The sequence below is a fragment of the Pseudoliparis swirei genome, chromosome 9, assembly GCF_029220125.1.
Source record: "Pseudoliparis swirei isolate HS2019 ecotype Mariana Trench chromosome 9, NWPU_hadal_v1, whole genome shotgun sequence".
Classification (NCBI taxonomy): Eukaryota; Metazoa; Chordata; class Actinopteri; order Perciformes; family Liparidae; genus Pseudoliparis; species Pseudoliparis swirei.
The window spans coordinates 25897799-25919807 of NC_079396.1; the positions used below are offsets into that span (position 1 = coordinate 25897799).

At 47.4% G+C, this 22009-nt stretch overlaps 1 protein-coding gene across 1 annotated transcript in view; it reads left to right on the forward strand.

Moving 5' to 3' along the window:
* The window catches only part of LOC130198905 (IQ motif and SEC7 domain-containing protein 1-like), a 39870-nt gene extending 22854 nt beyond the window's left edge, over window positions 1-17016 (forward strand). Inside the window, 19 exon segments of the mRNA XM_056422008.1 lie at window positions 3282-3399; window positions 4042-4182; window positions 5666-5914; window positions 5917-6024; window positions 6678-6760; window positions 6860-7048; window positions 7674-7719; window positions 7867-8492; window positions 10653-10811; window positions 11523-11645; window positions 11717-11883; window positions 12323-12462; window positions 13002-13127; window positions 13527-13626; window positions 13882-14043; window positions 14784-14981; window positions 15394-15443; window positions 15850-16334; window positions 16476-17016. Of these exon segments, the coding sequence (XP_056277983.1) occupies window positions 3282-3399; window positions 4042-4182; window positions 5666-5914; window positions 5917-6024; window positions 6678-6760; window positions 6860-7048; window positions 7674-7719; window positions 7867-8492; window positions 10653-10811; window positions 11523-11645; window positions 11717-11883; window positions 12323-12462; window positions 13002-13127; window positions 13527-13626; window positions 13882-14043; window positions 14784-14981; window positions 15394-15443; window positions 15850-16334; window positions 16476-17016 (3811 nt within the window).
* The last annotated feature ends 4993 nt before the right edge of the window (window positions 17017-22009 follow it).

Consider the following 22009-nt stretch of genomic DNA (forward strand, 5'->3'; position numbering starts at 1 on the left):
GTACTGCTGGGTATCATGAGCAGTACTAGTCCTGCTGGGTATCATGAGAGCTACTAGTACTGCTGGGTATCATGACAGGTACTAGTACTGCTGGGTATCATGAGAGGTACTAGTACTGCTTGGTATTATGAGAGGTACTAGTACTGCTGGGTATCATAAGCAGTACTAATATGGCTGGGTATCATGACAGGTACTAGTACTGCTGGGTATTATGAGAGGTACTAGTACTGCTGGGTATCATGACAGGTACTAGTACTGCTGGGTATCATGAGCAGTACTAGTACTGCTGGGTATTATGAGAGGTACTAGTACAGCTGGGTATCATGAGCACTACTAGTACTGCTGGGTATCATGAGAGGTACTAGTACTGCTTGGTATTATGAGATGTATTAGTACTGCTGCGTATCATACACAGTACTAGTACTGCTGGGTATCATAAACAGTACTAGTACTGCTGGGTATTATGAGAGGTACTAGTACTGCTGGGTATCATGACAGGTACTAGTACTGCTGGGTATCATGAGCAGTACTAGTACTGCTGGGTATTATGAGAGGTACTAGTTCTGCAGGGTATCATGAGAGGTACTAGTACAGCTGGGTATCATGAGCAGTACTAGTACTGCTGGGTATTATGAGAGGTACTAGTACTGCAGGGTATCATGAGAGGTACTAGTACAGCTGGGTATCATGAGCAGTACTAGTACTGCTGGGTATCATAAACAGTACTAGTACTGCTAGGTATCTTGAGAAGTATAGCATTGCTCGGTATGATGAAAGGTACTAGTACTGCTGGGTATCATGAGAAACCAAAAGAAAGCCAATGTCATAAAAAATGACATAACTACCCCCCAATAGAAAGTAAATTACATAACAAGCCCCCAAAAGAAAGTCAATGACATAACAACCCCCAAAAGAAAGTCAATGACATAACAACCCCAAAAGAAAGTCAATGACATAACAACCCCCAAAAGAAAGTCAATGACAAAACCCACAAAAGAAATTCAATGACATAACAACCCCTCAAAAGAAAGTAAATTACATAACAACCCCCAAAAGAAAGTCAATGACATAACCCCCCAAAAGAACATCAATGACATAACCCACAAAAGAATGTCAAGGACATAACAACCCCCAAAAGAAAGTCAAGGACATAACAACCCCCCAAAAGAAAGTTAATGACATTAAAAAAAGAATGTCAATGACATAACAACCCCCCTAACAGAAAGTCAATGACATAATAATCCCCAAAAGAAAGTCAATGACATAACCCCCCAAAAGAAAGTCAATGACATAACAACCCCCAAAAGAAAGTCAAGGACATAACAACCCACAGAAGAAAGTCAATGACATAACAACCCACAAAAGAAATTCAATGACATAACAACCCACAAAAGAAAGTCAAGGACATAACAACCCCCCAAAAGATCATCAATGACATAACAACCCACAAAAGAAATTCAGTGACATAACAACCCCCCAAAAGAAAGTTAATGGCATAAAAAAGAAGAAAGTCAATGACATAACACCCCCAAAAGAAAGTCAATGACATAACATCCCCCCAACAGAAAGTCAATGACATAACCCCCACAACAAAAGTCAATGCCATAACCCCCCAAAAGAAAGTCAATGACATAAACCCCCAAAAAGATCGTCAATGACATAACAAAGATGAAGAGACAGAAGTTTAATCGGATTGCGTCTGACGGCTTCCGGATGTTCAGGTCACCTGACGTCTGCTCAGTGCTGCACTGGTGGACGAATCCAACACACCTCAGCTCAACTCTGCAGCTGGCTCAGCAGCAACTGAGGGAAGAGGAGAGGAGAGGAAAGGGAAGGAATACAATAGGAGAGCAGTAGATAAAATGAAAGAAAAATTAAATAAATCAAAGAAGAGGAAAGAAAAAAGGAAGTTAAACAAAGAGGAAGACAGCAGAGGAAAGTAAACAACAAGAGGAAAGTGAATGGGAGAAGGAGAGGAGATTAAGGAAAGTTAGGGGACACAAAAAGAGATGAGAGTAGATTCAAGGAGGTGACTGGAGGAGAGGAGAGAATAACAACTGATAACTATCAGAGGTACTGATGGAGTGATGGAGGAGGAGAGGAAGAGATGATGATGATGATGATTAGAAGAAGGAAGAGGAGGATAATGAGGAGGAGAGAGAGAGTTAGCAATTATCGAGAGTACCTTCCCCTCAGTTTTTACTGCAGAGCTTCACTGGGATTTATGAGAGCTGTGTGTGCGTGTGCGTGTGCATGTGTGTGTGCGTGTGTGAATTTAATGCATCCAGGTTTAGGGACGTAAACGCAACATCATCCCAGAATAATGTCTTTAGCTTCTTCTTCATCTCTGACACACACACCTACACACACTGCTGTGAGCCATGAGTCATCGTCATGTGACTGTGTGTGTGTGTGTGTGCGTGTGTGTGTGTGTGTGTGTGCAGTGCCCACGTTGGCTTCGGTGCCAGCTTCACGGGTGTCTTAGATTAACACTGAAGCGCCCCTTTGATGATCACACACACACACACACAGACACACATACACACACATACACACTAATAATGCCCGTCACACAGGCTCCTCCTCTTTTCTCGTCTCCTCGAATAATAATTCTTTGATTAATTGAGTTTTAGTTGCTTTTCTGTGGGAATGTTATCAGTATGAAGACCTGCTTTCATCCAGTTTCATCTGGTTTGATCTGTGTTTCATCTGGTTTCATCCGGATTCATCCGGTTTCATCTGCTTTCATCTGGGTTCCTCCGGTTTCATTTGGTTTCATCCGGTTTAATCTGCTTTCATCCGGTTTCATCCGGTTTCATCTGGTTTCATCCGGTTTCATCTGCTTTCATCCGGTTTCATCCGGTTTCATCTTCTTTCATCCGGTTTTATCTGGTTTGATACGATTTAATCTGGTTCGATCTGCTATTATCTGGTTTAATCTGCTTTCATCTGCTTTTATCTGCTTTCTTCTGGTTTGATCCAGTTTCATCTACTTTCATCTGGTTTGATACGGTTCGATCTGGTTTCATCTGCTTTCATCTGGTTTGATCTGGTTTCATCCGGTTTGATTTGGTTTGATCCAGCTCTAGTCCAGGGTTGTCTGTATTGTCTTGGTGTCTTTTTATTCCACTTTGTCCTGACAGTCAAACATTTGAAAGTGTTGAATTAGACACAAAACAGGAAAAAGAAGAAAAAAAACAGCAACGTTATTGATCCAGTCCTTGACCATACCTGATATGATCAACATCCCCCCCCCTCCCTCCTCTCTCTCTCTCTCTCAGTGTGGAGGGCGATCCTCAGTGTCCAGAGGCGCTCACTTATTCTGACTCCTCCTTCGGCCATCAGCCTCCTTTCCACCGCCTCTGTGACCCCTACGGAGCCACCCACACACACACACAGGTACTGACCCACACACTACTAATTTAGTCCACAGGGGGCACCAGAACCAACACTACCACTTTAGTCCACAGGGGGCAGCAGAACCAACACTACCACTTTAGTCTACTGGGAGCACCAGAACCAACACTACCACTTTAGTCTACTGGGAGCACCAGAACCAACACTACCACTTTAGTCCACAGGGGGCACCAGAACCAACACTACCACGTTAGTCCACAGGGGGCACCAGAACCAACACTACCACTTTAGTCCACTGGGGGCACCAGAACAACACTACCCCTTTAGTCCACAGGGGGCACCAGAACCAACACTACCACTTTAGTCTACTGGGAGCACCAGAACCAACACTACCACTTTAGTCCACAGGGGGCACCAGAACCAACACTACCACTTTAGTCCACAGGGGGCACCAGAACCAACACTACCCCTTTAGTCCACAGGGGGCACCAGAACCAACACAAAAGGAAAGTTCTCTGTAGTAACTTTAAGTTGCATAATTCAATTGTTGACCTCTTTTTTTCTCTCTTTCCCCTCCCCTCCTCTCTCTCTCTCTTTCCTCCCTCCTCTCTCTCTCTCTCTCTTCTACCCTCCTCCTCTCTCTCCTCTCCCCTCCTCCCCTCCCTCATCCCCCTCTCCCTCCAGGGTAGCTCTCCCATCTCTCCCCCCAGCTCAGGGAGTCTTTCCTGGGCTCAGCACAGCCGACACCAGCCGGCCAGCCTGGCGCTCCGCAAGCAAGAAGAGGAGGACAGCTATGAGCTCTCTACAGACCTGCAGGACAAGAAGGTAGACCACGAGACCACTAGACCACGAGACCACGAGACCACGAGACCACGAGACCACGAGACCACTAGACCACGAGACCACGAGACCACGAGACCACGAGACCACTAGACCACGAGACCACGAGACCACGAGACCACGAGACCACTAGACCACGAGACCACGAGACCACGAGACCACGAGACCACGAGACCACGAGACCACGAGACCACGAGACCACGAGACCACTAGACCACGAGACCACGAGACCACTAGACCACTAGACCACGAGACCACGAGACCACGAGACCACTAGACCACGAGACCACTAGACCACTAGACCACGAGACCACTAGACCACGAGACCACGAGACCACTAGACCACTAGACCACTAGACCACGAGACCACGAGACCACGAGACCACTAGACCACAAGACCACTAGACCATGAGACCACTAGACCACGAGACCACTAGACCACTGGACCACTAGACCACTAGACCACTAGTCCACGAGACCACGGGACCACTAGACCACTAGACCACTAGTCCACTAGACCACTAGACCACTAGTCCACGGGACCACTAGACCACTAGTCCACTAGACCACTAGTCCACTAGACCACTAGACCACTAGACCACTAGTCCACGGGACCACTAGACCACTAGTCCATGAGACCACTAGTCCACTAGACCACTAGTCCATGAGACCACTAGTCCACTAGACCACTAGTCCACGGGACCACTAGACCACTAGTCCATGAGACCACTAGTCCACTAGACCACTAGTCCATGAGACCACTAGTCCACTAGACCACTAGTCCACGAGACCACGAGACCACTAGACCACTAGTCCACTTGTCCACTAGTCCACGGGACCACTAGACCACTAGTCCATGAGACCACTAGTCCACTAGACCACTAGTCCACGAGACCACTAGACCACTAGTCCACTAGACCACTAGTCCACTAGTCCACTAGACCACTAGACCACTAGTCCACTAGACCACTAGACCACGAGACCACTAGACCACTAGTCCACTAGACCACTAGACCACTAGTCCACGGGACCACTAGTCCACTAGTCCACTAGTCCACGAGACCACTAGTCCACGGGACCACTAGTCCACTAGTCCACGAGACCACTAGTTCACTAGTCCACGAGACCACTAGTCCACTAGACCACTAGTCCACGAGACCGCTAGTTCACTAGTCCACGAGACCACTAGTTCACGAGACCACTAATCCACGAGAACACTATACCACCAGACCACGAGACCACTAATGCACGAATCCACGAGACCACTAGACCACTAGACCACTAGTCCACGAGACTCATGTTCACTGAGCAGAGCCTGAAGGCATCATGAGAACGTTATCATTACCTTCAGCCAGTACTGTTTTTGTTATAGTTATGAATATTATATATACATCTCCACCTGACTGTCCGTTGTGTATACTGTCCGTAGGACCGTACCTGTCACCTGTACTCTATGTCCCTCCGTCAGGTGGAGATGCTGGAGAGGAAGTACGGAGGTCAGTTTGTGTCCCGGCGAGCGGCGAGGACCATCCAGACGGCGTTCCGTCAATATCGAATGAACAAGAACTTTGAGAGGCTGAGGAGCTCAGCGTCAGAGAGCCGCATGACACGCCGCATCATGCTGTCCACCATGAGGATGCAGGTGAAGAGCTCACACACACACACACACACACACACACACACACACAACAACAACACCGGTACCAACGCTTCTTTGTGTTCTGGGTTCAGTCTTCGTTTGACGAGCGGCAGCCGCAGGGTCCGGGGTCGGAAGATCAGCGGGGGTCGGAGGACACAGGAGACATGGACGACTCCTTCTCCAAGCAGGTAAACACACCTGTTTGTTACCGGAGAGAGTCAACGCTCTGCATCTCGCAGTCTTCTTCAGGGAAATCAATTCCATTTATTTTTTTAGCCCAATATCACAAACTCCCCTCAGAGGGCTTTACAATCTCTACACATGCAACATCCTCTTTGACCTTTGACCTCACATCGGATCAGGACCAACTCCCCTAAAATAACCATTTGAGAAAAGGAAGAAAGCTCAGGGAGAGCAACAGAGGAGGTACAATAGATGTCATGTGACCAGGTGAACAATAGATGTCATGTGACCAGGTGAACAATAGATGTCATGTGACCAGATGAACAATAGATGTCATGTGACCAGATGAACAATAGATGTCATGTGACCAGATGAACAATAGATGTCATGTGACCAGATGAACAATAGATGTCATGTGACCAGGTGAACAATAGATGTCATGTGACCAGATGAACAATAGATGTCATGTGACCAGGTGAACAATAGATGTCATGTGACCAGATTAACAATATGTCATGTGACAAGACGAACAATAGATGTCATGTGACCTGATGAACAATAGATGTCATGTGACCTGATTAACAATAGAAGTCATGTGACCAGATGAACAATAGAAGTCATGTGACCTGAAGACTCATAACTAAGGTGTTCGTCTCAGGTGAAGTCTCTGGCCGACTCCATCGACGACTCCCTCACCTGCCAGTCTGGTCGCGAAGACTCACAGGACGCAGGAGGAGACAGAGAGGAGGAGGAGGAGGGAGACGAAGAGGAAGAAGAAGAAGAGGAGGAGGAAGGGGAGGAAGACGAGGAGGAAGATTACGGAGAGTGCGCGTGGCGCAGCGCCAACACGTCCTCCCAACGCGTGGCGGGGCGGCCGGGGGTCGGGGGAGGGAGGGGAGGCGCAAGAGGAGGCGCCGCCATGCACGAGGACAGCACCGCCACCTCCTTCAGCGATGTCACGCTCTACATGGACGACGGCTGCCTTCCCTCCTCGCCGCTCTCACGCCCGGCCTCCAGCTCCGACACGGAGTACTGGGAAAGAGGAAGAGGAGGAGGTGCAGGGGGGAGGGAGGACAGCAGAGAGACGGAGGGAAGCAGCGGTGCCAGCCGGAGGAGCAGCAACCCCTACACATCCCCATGTCGAGGGGAGTACAGAGGGAGGGGAGGAGGGGGAGGAGGAGAAGGAGGAGGAGGAGGAGGAGGAGGAGGAGGACACCTCCCCGTCCTAACTATCGAACCACCCAGTGACAGCTCAGTGGACATGAGTGACAGGTGAGCACAGCCAATCAAAGACACACACACACTTGTGTGCCTCATGTATCCAGATGATCACACACATTAAACACAATATTTATTTAACACAAGTAAAATATTTAATATTAATATTTAACACATTTAGAATATTAAATATTAATATTTAAGGCAATTAGAATATTCAATATTAATATTTAACACAATTAGAATATAAAAAATGTAACACAAGTAAAATATTTAATATTAATATTTAACACATTTAGAATATTAAATATTAATATTTAAGACAATTAGAATATTAAGTATTAATATTTAATGCGATAAGAATATTAAATACTAATATTTAACGCGATTAGAATATTAAATATTAACATTAAACACCTTTATTTTGTCCTCTCAGGTCGGAGCGAGGCTCCATCGGACGCCTGGTGTACGAACAGGAGCCGGCAGGAGAGAGGGGGAGAGGGGGGGGAGGAGAGAGGGGGAGGAGGGGCGGAGGAGGAGAGGACGGGGAGGAGGGGCAGGAGGGGGAGGAGGGGGAGGAGGAGGAGCGAGGAGGAGGAGGAGAAGGCAGTGAAGCCGACTCTCCTCAGGGAACCATCAAACACAAGCCCACGGCCCAGGGGCAGACCCGCAGCCCGGCCAGCGGGGCCTTACCGATGCCCTCCGCCCGGGCCCTGCCGCCCCACCCGTCGCCCATCCCCCACCTGCCCACCGTCCTCCACCACCACCCGCAGTACAGCCAGCAGCAGGTCATGCACCACCCTTACATGCAGCCGGCTCACCACTTCGCCCAGCACCACTACCACCACCTCCCCCACGGCTACCCAGAACCCCCCGCCTGCCCCATGCCGCCCGTCTCCCCTCTCCCGCCGCCGCTCATGCCCTCGCCGCTGTCCTCCTCCTCGGCCCTCCATAACTTGGAGGCGCAGCACCTGGCCCATCACCCCCACCTCCTCCTCCACCACCACCTGCTGTGCTCGGACGGAGACAACGAGAGCGTCAACTCCACCACCACCAACTCCAACGACGACGCCACGGGCAACAACTGCAGCTCCGGCTCCTCGTCGCGCGACAGCCTGCGGGAGCCAATCGGGGGCGCGGCTCCGGGGAAACAGACCTATCAGAGAGAGAGCCACCACAGCTGGGACTCTCCCGCCTTCAACAACGACGTGGTGCAGCGGCGGCAGTACCGCATCGGACTCAACCTGTTCAACAAGTACTGCATCCTCCTCACGTTCAACCACACACACACACACACACACAGCTTTGAAAAGCATGTCTTCTCGAAGAAATTAAGAACCATCAATATCATGACAAAACGAGTCGCCCCCTGCTGGTCAGCAGAGAGAATGCAGCTTTAACACATGAAGCATTGACTTTAGATGAGCTAATAGGATCCTTCAGGTGACCTCATGACGGTGCTCGTGTTTGATGAAGCGCGTTCATGTTTTTGTTGCGTTGTAACAACCCGTAGACGTCAGGGACACGACTAAACAAAGTTCGGTAAAGCTAGAAAGTGATTCACACATTGGGACTTCCTGTGTGTTTGTCTGTTGTCATAGCAACAGACAAACACACAGGGACTATTTTCTCTCGGCTACTGAAACGCGATACACAACGGTTGGTGTTGACAACTACCTTGTGCTGACAGGCAGCTCACTGTTTACTTACTATTTATAATGTTGCACGCATATTATATATACATGTATTATATATATTATATATAATTATATACAGGACTGTCTCAGAAAATTAGAATATTGTGATAAAGTTCTTTATTTTCTGTAATGCAATTAAAAAAACAAAAATGTCATGCATTCTGGATTCATTGCAAATCAACTGAAATATTGCAAGCCTTTTATTCTTTTAATATTGCTGATTATGGCTTACAGCTTAAGAAAACTCTAAAATCCTATCTCATAAAATTAGAATATTTCCTCAGACCAAGTAAAAAAAAGATTTATAACAGCAAAACAAAATCAAACATTTGAAAATGTCCATTAATGCACTCAGTACTTGGTTGGGAATCCTTTTACATGGATTACTGCATCAATGCGGCGTGGCATGGAGGCAATCAGCCTGTGGCATTGCTGAGGGTTTATGGATGCCCAGGATGCTTCAATAGCGGCCTTTAGCTCATTTGCATTGTTGGGTCTGGTGTCTTTCAGCTTCTTCTTCATAATACCCCACAAATTCTCTATGGGGTTCAGGTCAGGGGAATTGGCAGGCCAATCGAGGACAGTAATGCCATGGTCAGTACACCAGTTACTGGTGGTTTTGGCACTGTGGGCAGGTGCCAGATCATGCTGGAAAATGAAATCCTCATCTCCATAGAGCTTTTCAGCAGACGGAAGCATGTAGTGCTCTAAAATCTCTTCGTACACAGCTGCATTTACTCTGGACTTGATGAAACACAGTGGACCAACACCAGCAGCTGACATGGCTCCCCAAACCATCACTGTGGAACTTCACACTGGATTTCAAGCAACTTGGATTTTGCGCCTCTCTTTTTGTGTCTTACCCTCCTGATGGAGGGTGTCAATGATGGTCCTCTGGACAGCAGTCAGATCAGCAGTCTTCCCCATACTTGTGATTTAGTTTACTGAACCAAGCTGAGTGTTTTTCAAGGCTCAGGAAACCCTTGCAGGTGTTTCGAGTTAATTAGACGATTCAAGTGATTTGTTTAATACCCTACTAGTATACTTTTTCATGATATTCTAATATTTAGAGATAGGATATTTGAGTTTTCTTAAGCTGTAAGCCATAATCAACAATATTAAAAGAATAAAAGGCTTGCAATATTTCAGTTGATTTGTAATGAATCCAGAATGCATGACATTTTTGTTTTTTTAATTGCATTACAGAAAATAAAGAACTTTATCACAATATTCTAATTTTCTGAGACAGTCCTGTATATACATATACGTATTCTGAAAGCTGTAAGGTGCTGGAGGCAGGACTGTATCGTCAATAATGTCTTGTTGAAGGGTTTCACACCTTGAACAGGACATTATTAACGATACAGCACTGCCTCAAGTACCTTATTGCTTAAATATATATTAATTTAAAATATATAATAATAATTTGCTTTAATCTTATTTCTCTTCCATCCTGATTCCAATTCAGTTTTATTTGCTTTGAAATGCCACCTTCTATTATGACGTTACATTGTTAAAAAAATATACGCTTTTATTAATCATTAAAGAAAAAGAAAAAAATCAATCTAATGCTAATCAATCACACAACACCGTGCTCCATCTTATTAACTTAGGATATCGCAGCGTTACGTCTTCCTCAGTATGTAGAAGAGAGAGAACCATGAACGTTATTATCTCAAAGGTTCTTGAATGAAGCAAAGTGTGGGGTCTGGCTGCAGGAAGCCGGAGAAGGGGATCCAGTACCTGATCGAGAGGGGCTTCGTGTCCGACACGCCGGTGGGCGTCGCCCGCTTCATCCTGGAGAGGAAGGGGCTCAGCAGGCAGATGATCGGGGAGTTCCTGGGCAGCCGGCAGCAGTTCAACAAGGATGTCCTCGAGTGAGATGTTACGCTTCTGTTGTCACGCTTCACGAAGCGGAAGGCTGGGGGAGTTAAACTGGAAGAGTTAAACTAGAGTGGTTAAACTGGGGGAGTTAAACTAGGGGAGTTAAACTGGAAGAGTTAAACTAGAGGAGTTAAACTAGAGTGGTTAAATTGGGGGAGTTAACTAGGGGAGTTAAACTAGGGGAGTTAAAGAGGAGTTAAACTAGGAGAGTTAAACTAGAAGAGTTAAACTAGAAGAGTTAAACTGGAGGGGTTAAACTGGAGTGGTTAAACTAGAGTGGTTAAACTAGAAGAGTTATACTAGGAGTTAAACTAGAGTGGTTAAACTGGGGGAGTTCAACTAGGAGAGTTAAACTGGAGGAGTTAAACTAGAGGAGTGTTAAACTTGGAGAGTTAAACTGGGGGAGTTAAACTAGAGGAATTAAACTGGACTGGGAGAGTTCAACTAGAGTAGTTAAACTGGAGGAGTTAAACTAGAGGAGTGTTAAACTGGGAGAGTTAAACTAGAGGAGTTAATCTGGGGGAGTTAAACTAGAGGTGTTAAAGACGAGGAGTTAGACTAGAGGAGTTAAACTAGATGAGTTAAACTAGAGGACTTAAACCGGGGGAGTTAAACTAGAGGAGTAAAGTCAGTGGAAGCGTATTACGTAGTAAAGTCAGTGGAAGCGTTCCTGTGTGAATCGGCTGACATCACTTCCTCTGCAGCTGTGTTCTGGATGAGATGGATTTCTCGGCGATGGATCTAGACGAAGCTCTGAGGAAGTTCCAGGCTCAGATCAAAGTTCAGGGTGAAGCTCAGCGGGTGGAGCGGCTGGTGGAAGCCTTCAGGTACTGAAGCGCACGGGAGAACCCCACGGGAGAACCAGCGAGCCCTTCATCTCCTCTCTCTCTCTCCCCAGTCAGCGGTACTGTGTTTGTAACCCGGTGCTGATCCGGCAGTTCCAGAATCCGGACACCATCTTCATCCTGGCCTTCGCCATCATCCTCCTCAACACGGACATGTACAGCCCCAACGTGAAGCCGGAGAGGAAGATGAAGCTGGAGGACTTCGTCAAGAACCTTCGGGGTCGGTGGAAAGAAAGAATACGGTCGTAAAAACATCGTCAAACAGAAAGAAGAGCTTTTTAAAAAGACTTATTTATTTATTTCGTCAAATCATTTATTAAATTAATTTATAATCATGTGAAAACGTTAGTAAAGTAACAAGTACATTTACTCAAGTACATACAAATAAATGATCAATGTTTTAAAAATGAAATGCGTTACTACGGATTAAGTTTGTATTGATCCCATCTTGTAACTCACAAGCCGACACCTGACCTGTGACCCCTAACCTCTGACCCCAGACATGTGACCTCTGACCCCTGGTCTGTGACACCTGACCTATGACCCCTAACCTCTGACCCCTAATCCCAGACCTGTGACCTCTGGCCTGTGACACCTGACCTGTGACCCCTAACATGTGACCTCTGACCCCTGGCTTCTGACCCCTGCTGTCCCGCCAGGTGTGGACAACGGGCAGGACATCCCCAGAGAGCTGCTGGTGAACATCTACGGGAGGATCCAGAAGTGGGAGCTGAGGACCAACGACGACCACGTGTCTCAGGTTCAGGCGGTGGAGCGGATGGTGGTGGGCAAGAAGCCTGTGAGTCATACGCATTATGACATCATCACGACATCAAAGACAATGTGGCCACACAGGTCTATATATCAGAACTATCACCACACAGAGGTTTATATATCAGAACTATCACCACACAGAGGTCTATATAGCAGAACTATCACCACACAGAGGTCTATATATCAGAACTATCACCACACACAGGTCTATATATCAGAACTATCACCACACAGAGGTCTATATAGCAGAACTATCACCACACAGAGGTCTATATATCAGAACTATCACCACACAGAGGTCTATATATCAGAACTATCACCACACAGAGGTTTATATATCAGAACTATCACCACACAGAGGTTTACGCTGTAAAGTGTAATAATATTCGAACAATTTGCTGTGAAATGTATATATGTAAATTAACAGTTTTACAAATAAAATGTAAATCCTGGAAACAATTTGAGTCTGATCCCCCGGCTCCATGTCGACGGGGCGCCGCCGTTACCGGGGTTGTGTGTGCGTGTGTGTGTGTGTGTGTGTGTGTTTGTTTGTTTGTTTTGCAGGTGCTGTCGCTGCCTCACCGCAGGTTGGTGTGTTGCTGTCAGCTGTTCGAGGTTCCAGATCCCAACAGAGCTCAAAGGAGCGGAGTCCACCAGAGAGAAGTGTTCCTGTTCAACGACCTGCTGATGGTGAGAGAGGGAGAGAGAGAGAATTGAACATAGAACAAAGTACATAGAACAAAGTACATAGCGCAAAGAACATAGAAATGCACTTTATGTTTTGAGAGGTCCATAAATGATAAAGAGTCTAGACGTGGAGCCTCTGGTGGTCGAAACGAGTATTACAACAATATCTGACTAAGAATACGACAACGAACGACCATAACCACGACTCCACGGAGATGTTGTCCTTTACTATCACACAGATGAATAAACAAATGCAGTATTTAATGTGTTTTATGAAGGAATTATTTAAATGTCTCACTGCGGGACTAAATGAAGAAAGTAAATAAATAAAGTGTAATACTCTCCTTTCCTTCCATCCTGGCTCCTCCCCCTGAATCCTTCTTTATCGTTTCCTTTCCTCAGGTGACGAAGATCTTCCAGAAGAAGAAAAGTTCAGTGACGTACAACTTCAGACAATCGTTTCCTCTGGTGGACATGCAGGTGCACACCTTCCAGAGCACCTGTGAGTAACCTGTCTGTCTCTCTGTCTCTCTGTCTCTCTCTCTCTGTCTGTCTGTCTTTCTGTCTGTCTCTGTGTCATAAGTCCCGCCTCCTTTTATATCCAGTCCCGTTAGTCAAAGCCCTCAGAGTCACAGTTAGTATGAGGAACCTTTGTTTATGAAACTAAAATGTAATTATTTATTTATTAAGTAAGCGTGTGTGTGTAAAGTGTGTGTGTGTGTGTGTGTGTGTGTAACACATGTGTGTGTCTGCCCAGACTACCCTCACGGCATCAAACTGGCGGCGGCGAGCCCCGGAGCGGAGAGGAAACAGCTGATCGTCTTCACGGCTCCGAGTCAGCAGGACAGAGCTCGCTTCACCTCGGACCTCCGAGAGAGTATCGCCGAGGTCCAGGACATGGAGAAGAACCGCGTGGAGGGTGAGTGTGTGAGAGTGTGTGTGAGTATGTGTGTGTCAGTGAGAGTGAGAGTGTGTGTGTGTGAGTGAGAGTGAGTGAGAGTGTGTTTGAGTGAGTGTGTGTGTGTGTGAGTGTGTGTGTGTGTGAGTATGTGTGAGTGAGAGTGAGAGAGAGTGTGTTTGAGTGAGTGTGTTTGAGTGAGTGTGTGTGTGTGAGAGTGAATGTGTGTGAATGTGAGTGAGAGTGAGTGAGAGTGAGAGAGAGTATGTTTGTGTGAGTGTGTGAGAGTGAATGTGTGTGTGAGTGAGAGAGTGTGAGGGAGAGTGTGTGAGAGTGTGTGAGTGTGTGTGTGTGTGTGTGAATATGTGTTTGAGTGAGAGTGAGTATGTGTGAGTGAGAGTGATAGAGTGTGTTTGAGTGAGTGTGTGTGTGTGTGTGAGTGTGTGTGTGTGAGAGTGAATGTGTGTGAATGTGAGTGAGAGTGAGTGTGTGTGTGAGTGTGTGTGTGTGAGAGTGAATGTGTGTGAATGTGAGTGAGAGTGTGTGTGTGTAAGAGTGTATGTGAGGGAGTGTGTGTGTGTGTGTGTGTGAGAGTGAGAGAGAGTGTGTGGGTGTGTGTGTGTGTGTGAGAGTGAGAGTGAGTGAGAGTGAATGTGTTTGTGTGTGTGTGTGTGTGTGTGTGTGTGTGTGAATGTGAGTTTGTGTGTGTGTGTGTGTGTGTGTGTGTGTGTGTGTGTACTTTAATGTCTCTTCTCCTGCAGCCGAGCTCGAGAAGCAGAAAGGTGTGATGCGTCCAGCTGTGCTGTCGGGGGGAGGAGCTGGAGGCTCGCCGGGGGGCGGGGCCAACGAGGTGGTGAACGGCACTCTGGGTAGGCAGAGCCTCGACGACACGTACGCCTCTGCGGACGGACTCAAACGCACGGCGCTCAGCTCCTCACTGAGAGACCTCTCAGAGACGGGTGAGAAGTCAAACAACAGAATAGTATAACAAGAGAAAAGTAAAACAATAGAATACTACAACAATAGAATAGTAAATCAATAGAAAAGTACAACAAGAGAATACTACAATAATGGAATAGTAAAACAGAAACATGTTATGTTGATATCTTTCTTTATATTTGTATGTTGTAACCACGGTAACTAAAGTAACAGAGTCCATGATGCTCTGACGAGTTTACTTTAGTAAATACTCCTGTAAATAATTCATCTTCTGCCTGTGTGCCTGCAGTCAGGCGTGGTTAGCCTAGCTTAGCATAAAGACTGTAAGCGGAGGGAAACTGCTAGCCTGGCTCCTGCAGCTCGCTGACTGACTGCTGCTGAATATCTTCTGAATCATCTTTTTAACCCTGCCTCGTTCTGATTGGCCGACAGGGAAACGAGGTCGTAGGAACAGTGTTGGGTCATTGGACAGTACCATTGAAGTAAGTTTGTTGGGGGGGGGGTTCTCCCAGCATGCCACTTGTCACTCCTTCACCTTTTTGTTCTTCTAGTTCTCCTTCTTTTTGTTCTTTTTCTTCTTCTTGTGCTCGTTTTTTTGTTCTCGTTCCTCTTCTTGTTCTTGTTCTTCTATTTCTTCTCATTCTTCTAGTTCTTCTTCTTCTTGCTCTTCTTTTTGTTCTTCTTCTTTTTGTTCTTCTTGTGCTCGTTCTTGTTCTCGTTCTTCTTCTTCCTCTTCTTGTTCTTGTGGTTCTTGTTCTTCTTCTGTGTAAAATGATAACCGTTTTCCTTTTTGAGGGATTATTCTTTTTCTTTTAAACACATTTAGACTTCCCTCTGGTTCTGTATTTCATTCTCTTTCCTCCTTTGTTCTTCTCTTCCTCCCCTCAGGGCTCCGTTATCAGCAGCCCTCATTCTCACCAGCAGCGCCCCCTACAGGCCGGAGTTCTCTCCTACAGCCCCATGATGGTCCCTTCGTCTCCAGCAGCCTACCGGCCGCACCGCCCAGCTCAGAGCCCCGGTACAGGGGGGGGCGGGGGGCCGGGGCTCTGTCACAACCAGGGGGGCATCACCACCTCCCCCCTCGTGAGCGGGGGAGGGGCTGGGGGTGTGGGCGGAGTCACCGGCAGCGGTCTGCTGGGGAATTTCTTCGGCAGCCGCAGAGGCAAGTGTCCCGGTCCCCTGACGATGATGTCACCGACTCCTCAGGGTCCTCCGAGTCCACTGATGATCTCATCGCCCCCCCACTACCCCGCCCCCGCGCCTCCCATCGCCCACCCCCCCTCCCCTTCCCCCGGCCCCTGCCTTTCACCCGACCTCGTCCAGTCGGACTCGGGCGGCCTCGGGCCGTCCAAGCTGCATGCCTTGCACGCTCAGTATTGCCACGTCAACAGTGGAGGAGGAGGAGTCAGTGCTACTGGGCACCAGCAGCAGCAGCAGACTCCGCCCCCCCCTTACCACCACCACCACCGCTACCACGTGCAGAGCGTCCCGCAGCACCACGCCCTCGCGCACAGGTTCTCGGGCCCCCGGCGGCAGGCCCCGCCCAGCTGCGTTCCCTCTCACGCCCAGCAGAGGGTGCTGCATGGCGTCGGGCCGCGCTACAGCCTGGGCTTCGTCACGCCGCCGCCTGTGTCCCCGCACTCGCCCATCACCCCGACTACCCCCCACGGACTCTACCACCCGCACCCCGCGGCGGGGAGGCCGGGCGGCGGCGGCAAGCTCCCGCTGACCATCTCCCACTCGCAGCCGCACCCCCACGCGCACTCTCACAACCACGCCATGCACCCGCGCTCGCCGCTCAGCCCCTCCCCCTCCGCCTCCCCCTCCACCCACTTCATCTTTTCGACCCCGCCCCCGCAGACGCCCTCTGCGCGCCTCCTCCCCCAGACGCCGACGCAACCCTACGCGCCGCAGTACCCGACGATCGCCTCCATCCCGCCGCCGCCGCCGCACTCCCCGTTGCCTCCCCCGCTGAACGCCTCCCTACACCCGGGGGCGGGGCAAGGGGCGGGGCCCAAATCCAAACCGGTCAGCCGGATCAGCACGGTCGTGTGAGGAGGCGGGGCCTGAGGACGGTGGCTCGCCACCGGGGTGCGGTAGTGAGAGGGAGCAGGAGGGGGCGGCGAGGAGGAGGAGGAGGAGGAGGAGGAATGCAAAAGAGAGCGCTGGGAGCGAGGAGGAGGAAACTACGTAGCCTGTGTTACTTTCACATCCACTTCCCCTGGAGGTAGAGACTCTCACACTCCGACCCCCCTGGAGAGACCTCCTTCCCTTCGGAGTGCTCCTCAGAGGTGGCTTAGGGGCCTCGGAGGTGGCCTTGGGGCCTCTGAGGGCCTCGGAGGTGGCTTAGGGGCCTCTGAGGTGGCCTTGGGGCCTCGAGGACGGTTTGAGGACCAGGCTCTAAAAACATAAAAATCACACCGTCTTGCTCCACTCCTTGTTTTTCGTACCTTTTGTTTATGGGTCGTCGAGGTGGGAGGAGTCAGGTACACATCCAGTATGCAGGAGGCGGGGTTTAAATCCAGCATTTATTTGACCATTAGAAAAAAAGACTTTACTTTCTACAAGAAACTTTTCTATAAACTTTAAACAAGCCATTATAACAACTAACTATACAGGTGTCTTTGTAGTGTTGGTGGATTACAGGGTTCCAGCCAGCAGGGGGCGCTGCGCTTCTTGAATCCTTTAACTAAACTATCCGTATACTCATAACTGTCTCACGCTCCGTGTTGTGTGTGTGTGACCTTGACGTTGCCGGGGAAAGAGATTACGGAGAAAGGTGCCAAACAGGGTGCAGTCTGGGAAACTGAGTCTTCAATCAAATAAAGATGGAACGTTTCTCAGCAGCTAAAATAAATAAATGAACCGGGGAAAAAAATTCACAATGAATCACCATCGGCCAAACAAAAGTACCCAGAATCCTTTGATGGCGCCGCCAGGTGCTGCTGAATAACAGCCCATACTCGAATGTAAAATGAATATCAATAAAAGGGAGAAACGAAACTAACTCGCCACAGAAACACGGATGTGATGGACGCACGATAAAAACTCTTTACATTCAACTCTCTGCAGCCACATCCAATAGTTTACGGATATTAAACCCTCTCCGGACTTAAAGGGCCAATAAAGTATTCATGACCTTGAAAGATGAGAGACACTCCTCTGGGATTGGTCGGCGATGACCATGTGACAGGAAACTACCGGTTTTCCCATTGACTTCCAGGTTCAGATTCCTGAGGACGAGTGGAACCTCCAGCTGGTTCTCCTACTTGTGGAGCACGTTGGATCATGAGTGAATTAAAGCTTTCAGATCCCACCGGGTACGATGTGAAGGTCAGATCCCACCGGGTACTTTGTGAAGGTCAGATCCCACCGGGTACTTTGTGAAGGTCAGATCCCACCGGGTACTTTGTTGAAGGTCAGATCCCACCGGGTACTTTGTGAAGGTCAGATCCCACCGGGTATTATGTAAAGGTCAGATCCCGCTTTGGTGCCTTCAGGCGGGGGTGAAGGTCTCAACGTTCTGCTTCACGAAGACGATCCAGCATCTAAACCTCTGAGAACAGAAACGCCTCCCTGAGAACTGGACCTGGTTCCTTCTGAAGGACTTGCCCAAGAGAACCTCGTTTTAAACATTCTCTTGCACTGCTTTGTGTTCTCTCCATTTGATGGAGCTCTCCAGAGGTGACGGGAGGTTCTCCGATCTTGGGAACTCTTTCAGTCTCGACATGAAGCTCTTGGTGCTCAGCTGGTGGGAACGTTCTCTGATGTTCTGCAGACGCGATCTTCAGTTTGTAGTCACGTGAACTGTACAGTGTGTTCAGAACGTACGCTCTAAAAAACAAACGTTGTTCAGGGTTCTTCAGGGTTCCTCGCCAGAGAAACTAAACGACATCCTTCAGTGTTTTGTTGTTGTTGTTGAAGCCTTTGAGTGTTCCAGGTGTGTGGGAACACCGTGGAGGAGACGGAGCTCCTCAGGGAGCCGTAGCGGGTCCCCTCCGGTTCCCCTCTGGTTCCCCTTCGATTCCACTCTGAAGAACCCTTTGACTCTCGAGTGCTCCTGATATTGATATCTATATTGTTGTGTGAAAAGCTTCTAACATCACGTACTCCTCGGGCTGTTTTGTATTTTTAGCATTTTAATTTTGTCGTGTGCTCACGACGCTTTTATTCCTCATGATCTGATGGAAAACTAAAAACCTTTTTAGTTTGTAATACTTCACAACAATCTGACTAACACACTAACATGACCTGATGTAGACGTGAGGCTAACGACAACCAGAGAACTACACACTCTGAACTACACACTACACACTCTGAACTACACACTACACGCTCTGAACTAAACACACTGAACTACACACTCTAAACTACACACACTGACCATGGCGTGTACGTCACATGACATGGCGTGTACGTCATATGACCAGGTCTTACATGTGTTGTGTTCAGGGTCTCCAGAGGATCCGGTACATTCAGCTGAATATCGTGAAGTGTTTAAATGTCAAACGAAGCCCATGTTCGCTCGTTTTGTTGATTCTGGGATTGATTTGCTGTCAAAGCTCATAACACCTAAAGGTCAAAGGTTAACTCTGTGGTGGATTAGAGGTGCACGAGGGTCATTGGAACAATCTGACGTGCGTTGCATGTTTTCATAATTAATGTCCAAACCCAAACACACAGGCGTGCGTGGCCCTTTAAGAGCTTCAATGTGTTGTTGTTTGTGCCTGCTCTCCACGATGGGTTAGCATGTGGTCTGTACTACAGTATCTGCACTGAATGACTGTACTATAAACACGAATGTACATCACCATCGTTACGAGGACTCGGAGTCTGTGGACCAGGACCAGGTCTGCCTCTGGGGAACCGTCAACACATATACATATGTATCTAGAGACGTGAAAGCACATCAGGTCTGAGATCCAGTTTAAAGAGTCGTGTTGTTCTGTGTCTACACAAGACCACGGACCTGGTCCGCGGGGACCTGGTCCCCCTGGTCCGCGGGGACCGCTTCTTGTCTGATGTGGAGCAGAGAGACTCCGTCCTTGTAAAGTTGTCAACAGAGACGACATTATTTTAAAAATGACGTATGGAAGATTTTCTCCGTGTAGATAAATATATATTACTCGTACTTTGTTTTTGAAATTGGAGAGAAATGAAAATAAAAGTGGAAATATTTATTGTTCTAAAGATATAAAACAACTGTTCATGTTGATGGAAGAAGAGTCGTGTGTTGTTTGGCTCATTACACACACACACACGCACATACACATACATATATACATACAGTGGGTACGGAAAGTATTCAGACCTTTAAAATCTTCACTCTTTGTTTCATTGCAGCCATTTGCTCAAATCTAAACAGTTGATGTTATGTCTCATTAATGTCACTCAGCACCATCTCGACAGGAAAAACACAAATGTAGAATTGTTTGCAAATGTATTAAAAAATACAAAGTGAATTCCCCCATGGCCCTAAGTATTCAGAGCCTTTGCTCAGTGTGGAGTAGAAGCACGAGTGATAATGAGAAATAACATGAACTTCTTTGATTTTATCAAATGGCTGCAATGAAACAAAGAGTGAACATTTTAAAGGGGTCTGAATACTTTCTGTACCCACTGTATATATATACACACACACACACTACCTTAGCATGACAGTGGATGAGGATGCCTATGGGTTCCCATACAACCAGGTTAGCTTAGCTTAGCATAAAGACTGGAAGCGGGGGGAAACAGCTAGCCTGTCCACAACGACAGAACCTCTGAAGCTCCTTTATATACAGGTTGAATCTATTTGATTCACCCTCGGAGGTGTGCTGCCTTAAGTAATCACTTACTACGATGAAAACATACATGTTTAACTTGATAGAATATGATTTCATCATAATACTCTGCTCCTGCAGAGCTCTTCCCTCTGCGGTTCCCATGGAGACCAGCAGGGGGCAGTGTAGCTCACCTAAAACCACCAGCCCTTCAATACAAAAGGTGAGACGAAAGCGTGAGATGATACAGCAGTAGTAGTGTACTTATGTACACCTTTGAGGTACTCGTACTTCAGTATTATGGTTTATACTCCTCCAATACGTCTGAGAGATACATATTGTATTTCTAGGTTCTTCTGAGGTGAACGTGTTGCTATCCAGGTGCAACCTGTTTCTCCAGATGTGTTGATGGTGAATGTTTGTGATAAACAGACCTTTTTATTTATTTGTAACGATGAAGCACTTTATCAACCATGTTCTGCGTTTACTGTCACACTAACCAACAATCTGCTACTGAAGATAATTAGTACACAATATTATATATTTCACTAATTACTGTATACAGGACTGTCTCAGAAAATTAGAATATTGTGATAAAGTTCTTTATTTTCTGTAATGCAATTAAAAAAACAAAAATGTCATGCATTCTGGATTCATTACAAATCAACTGAAATATTGCAAGCCTTTTATTCTTTTAATATTGCTGATTATGGCTTACAGCTTAAGAAAACTCTAAAATCCTATCTCATAAAATTAGAATATTTCCTCAGACCAAGTAAAAAAAAAGATTTATAACAGCAAAACAAAATCAAACATTTGAAAATGTCCATTAATGCACTCAGTACTTGGTTGGGAATCCTTTTACATGGATTACTGCATCAATGCGGCGTGGCATGGAGGCAATCAGCCTGTGGCATTGCTGAGGGTTTATGGATGCCCAGGATGCTTCAATCGCGGCCTTTAGCTCATTTGCATTGTTGGGTCTGGTGTCTTTCAGCTTCTTCTTCATAATACCCCACAAATTCACTATGGGGTTCAGGTCAGGGGAATTGGCAGGCCAATCGAGGACAGTAATGCCATGGTCAGTACACCAGTTACTGGTGGTTTTGGCACTGTGGGCAGGTGCCAGATCATGCTGGAAAATGAAATCCTCATCTCCATAGAGCTTTTCAGCAGACGGAAGCATGTAGTGCTCTAAAATCTCTTGGTACACAGCTGCATTTACTCTGGACTTGATGAAACACAGTGGACCAACACCAGCAGCTGACATGGCTCCCCAAACC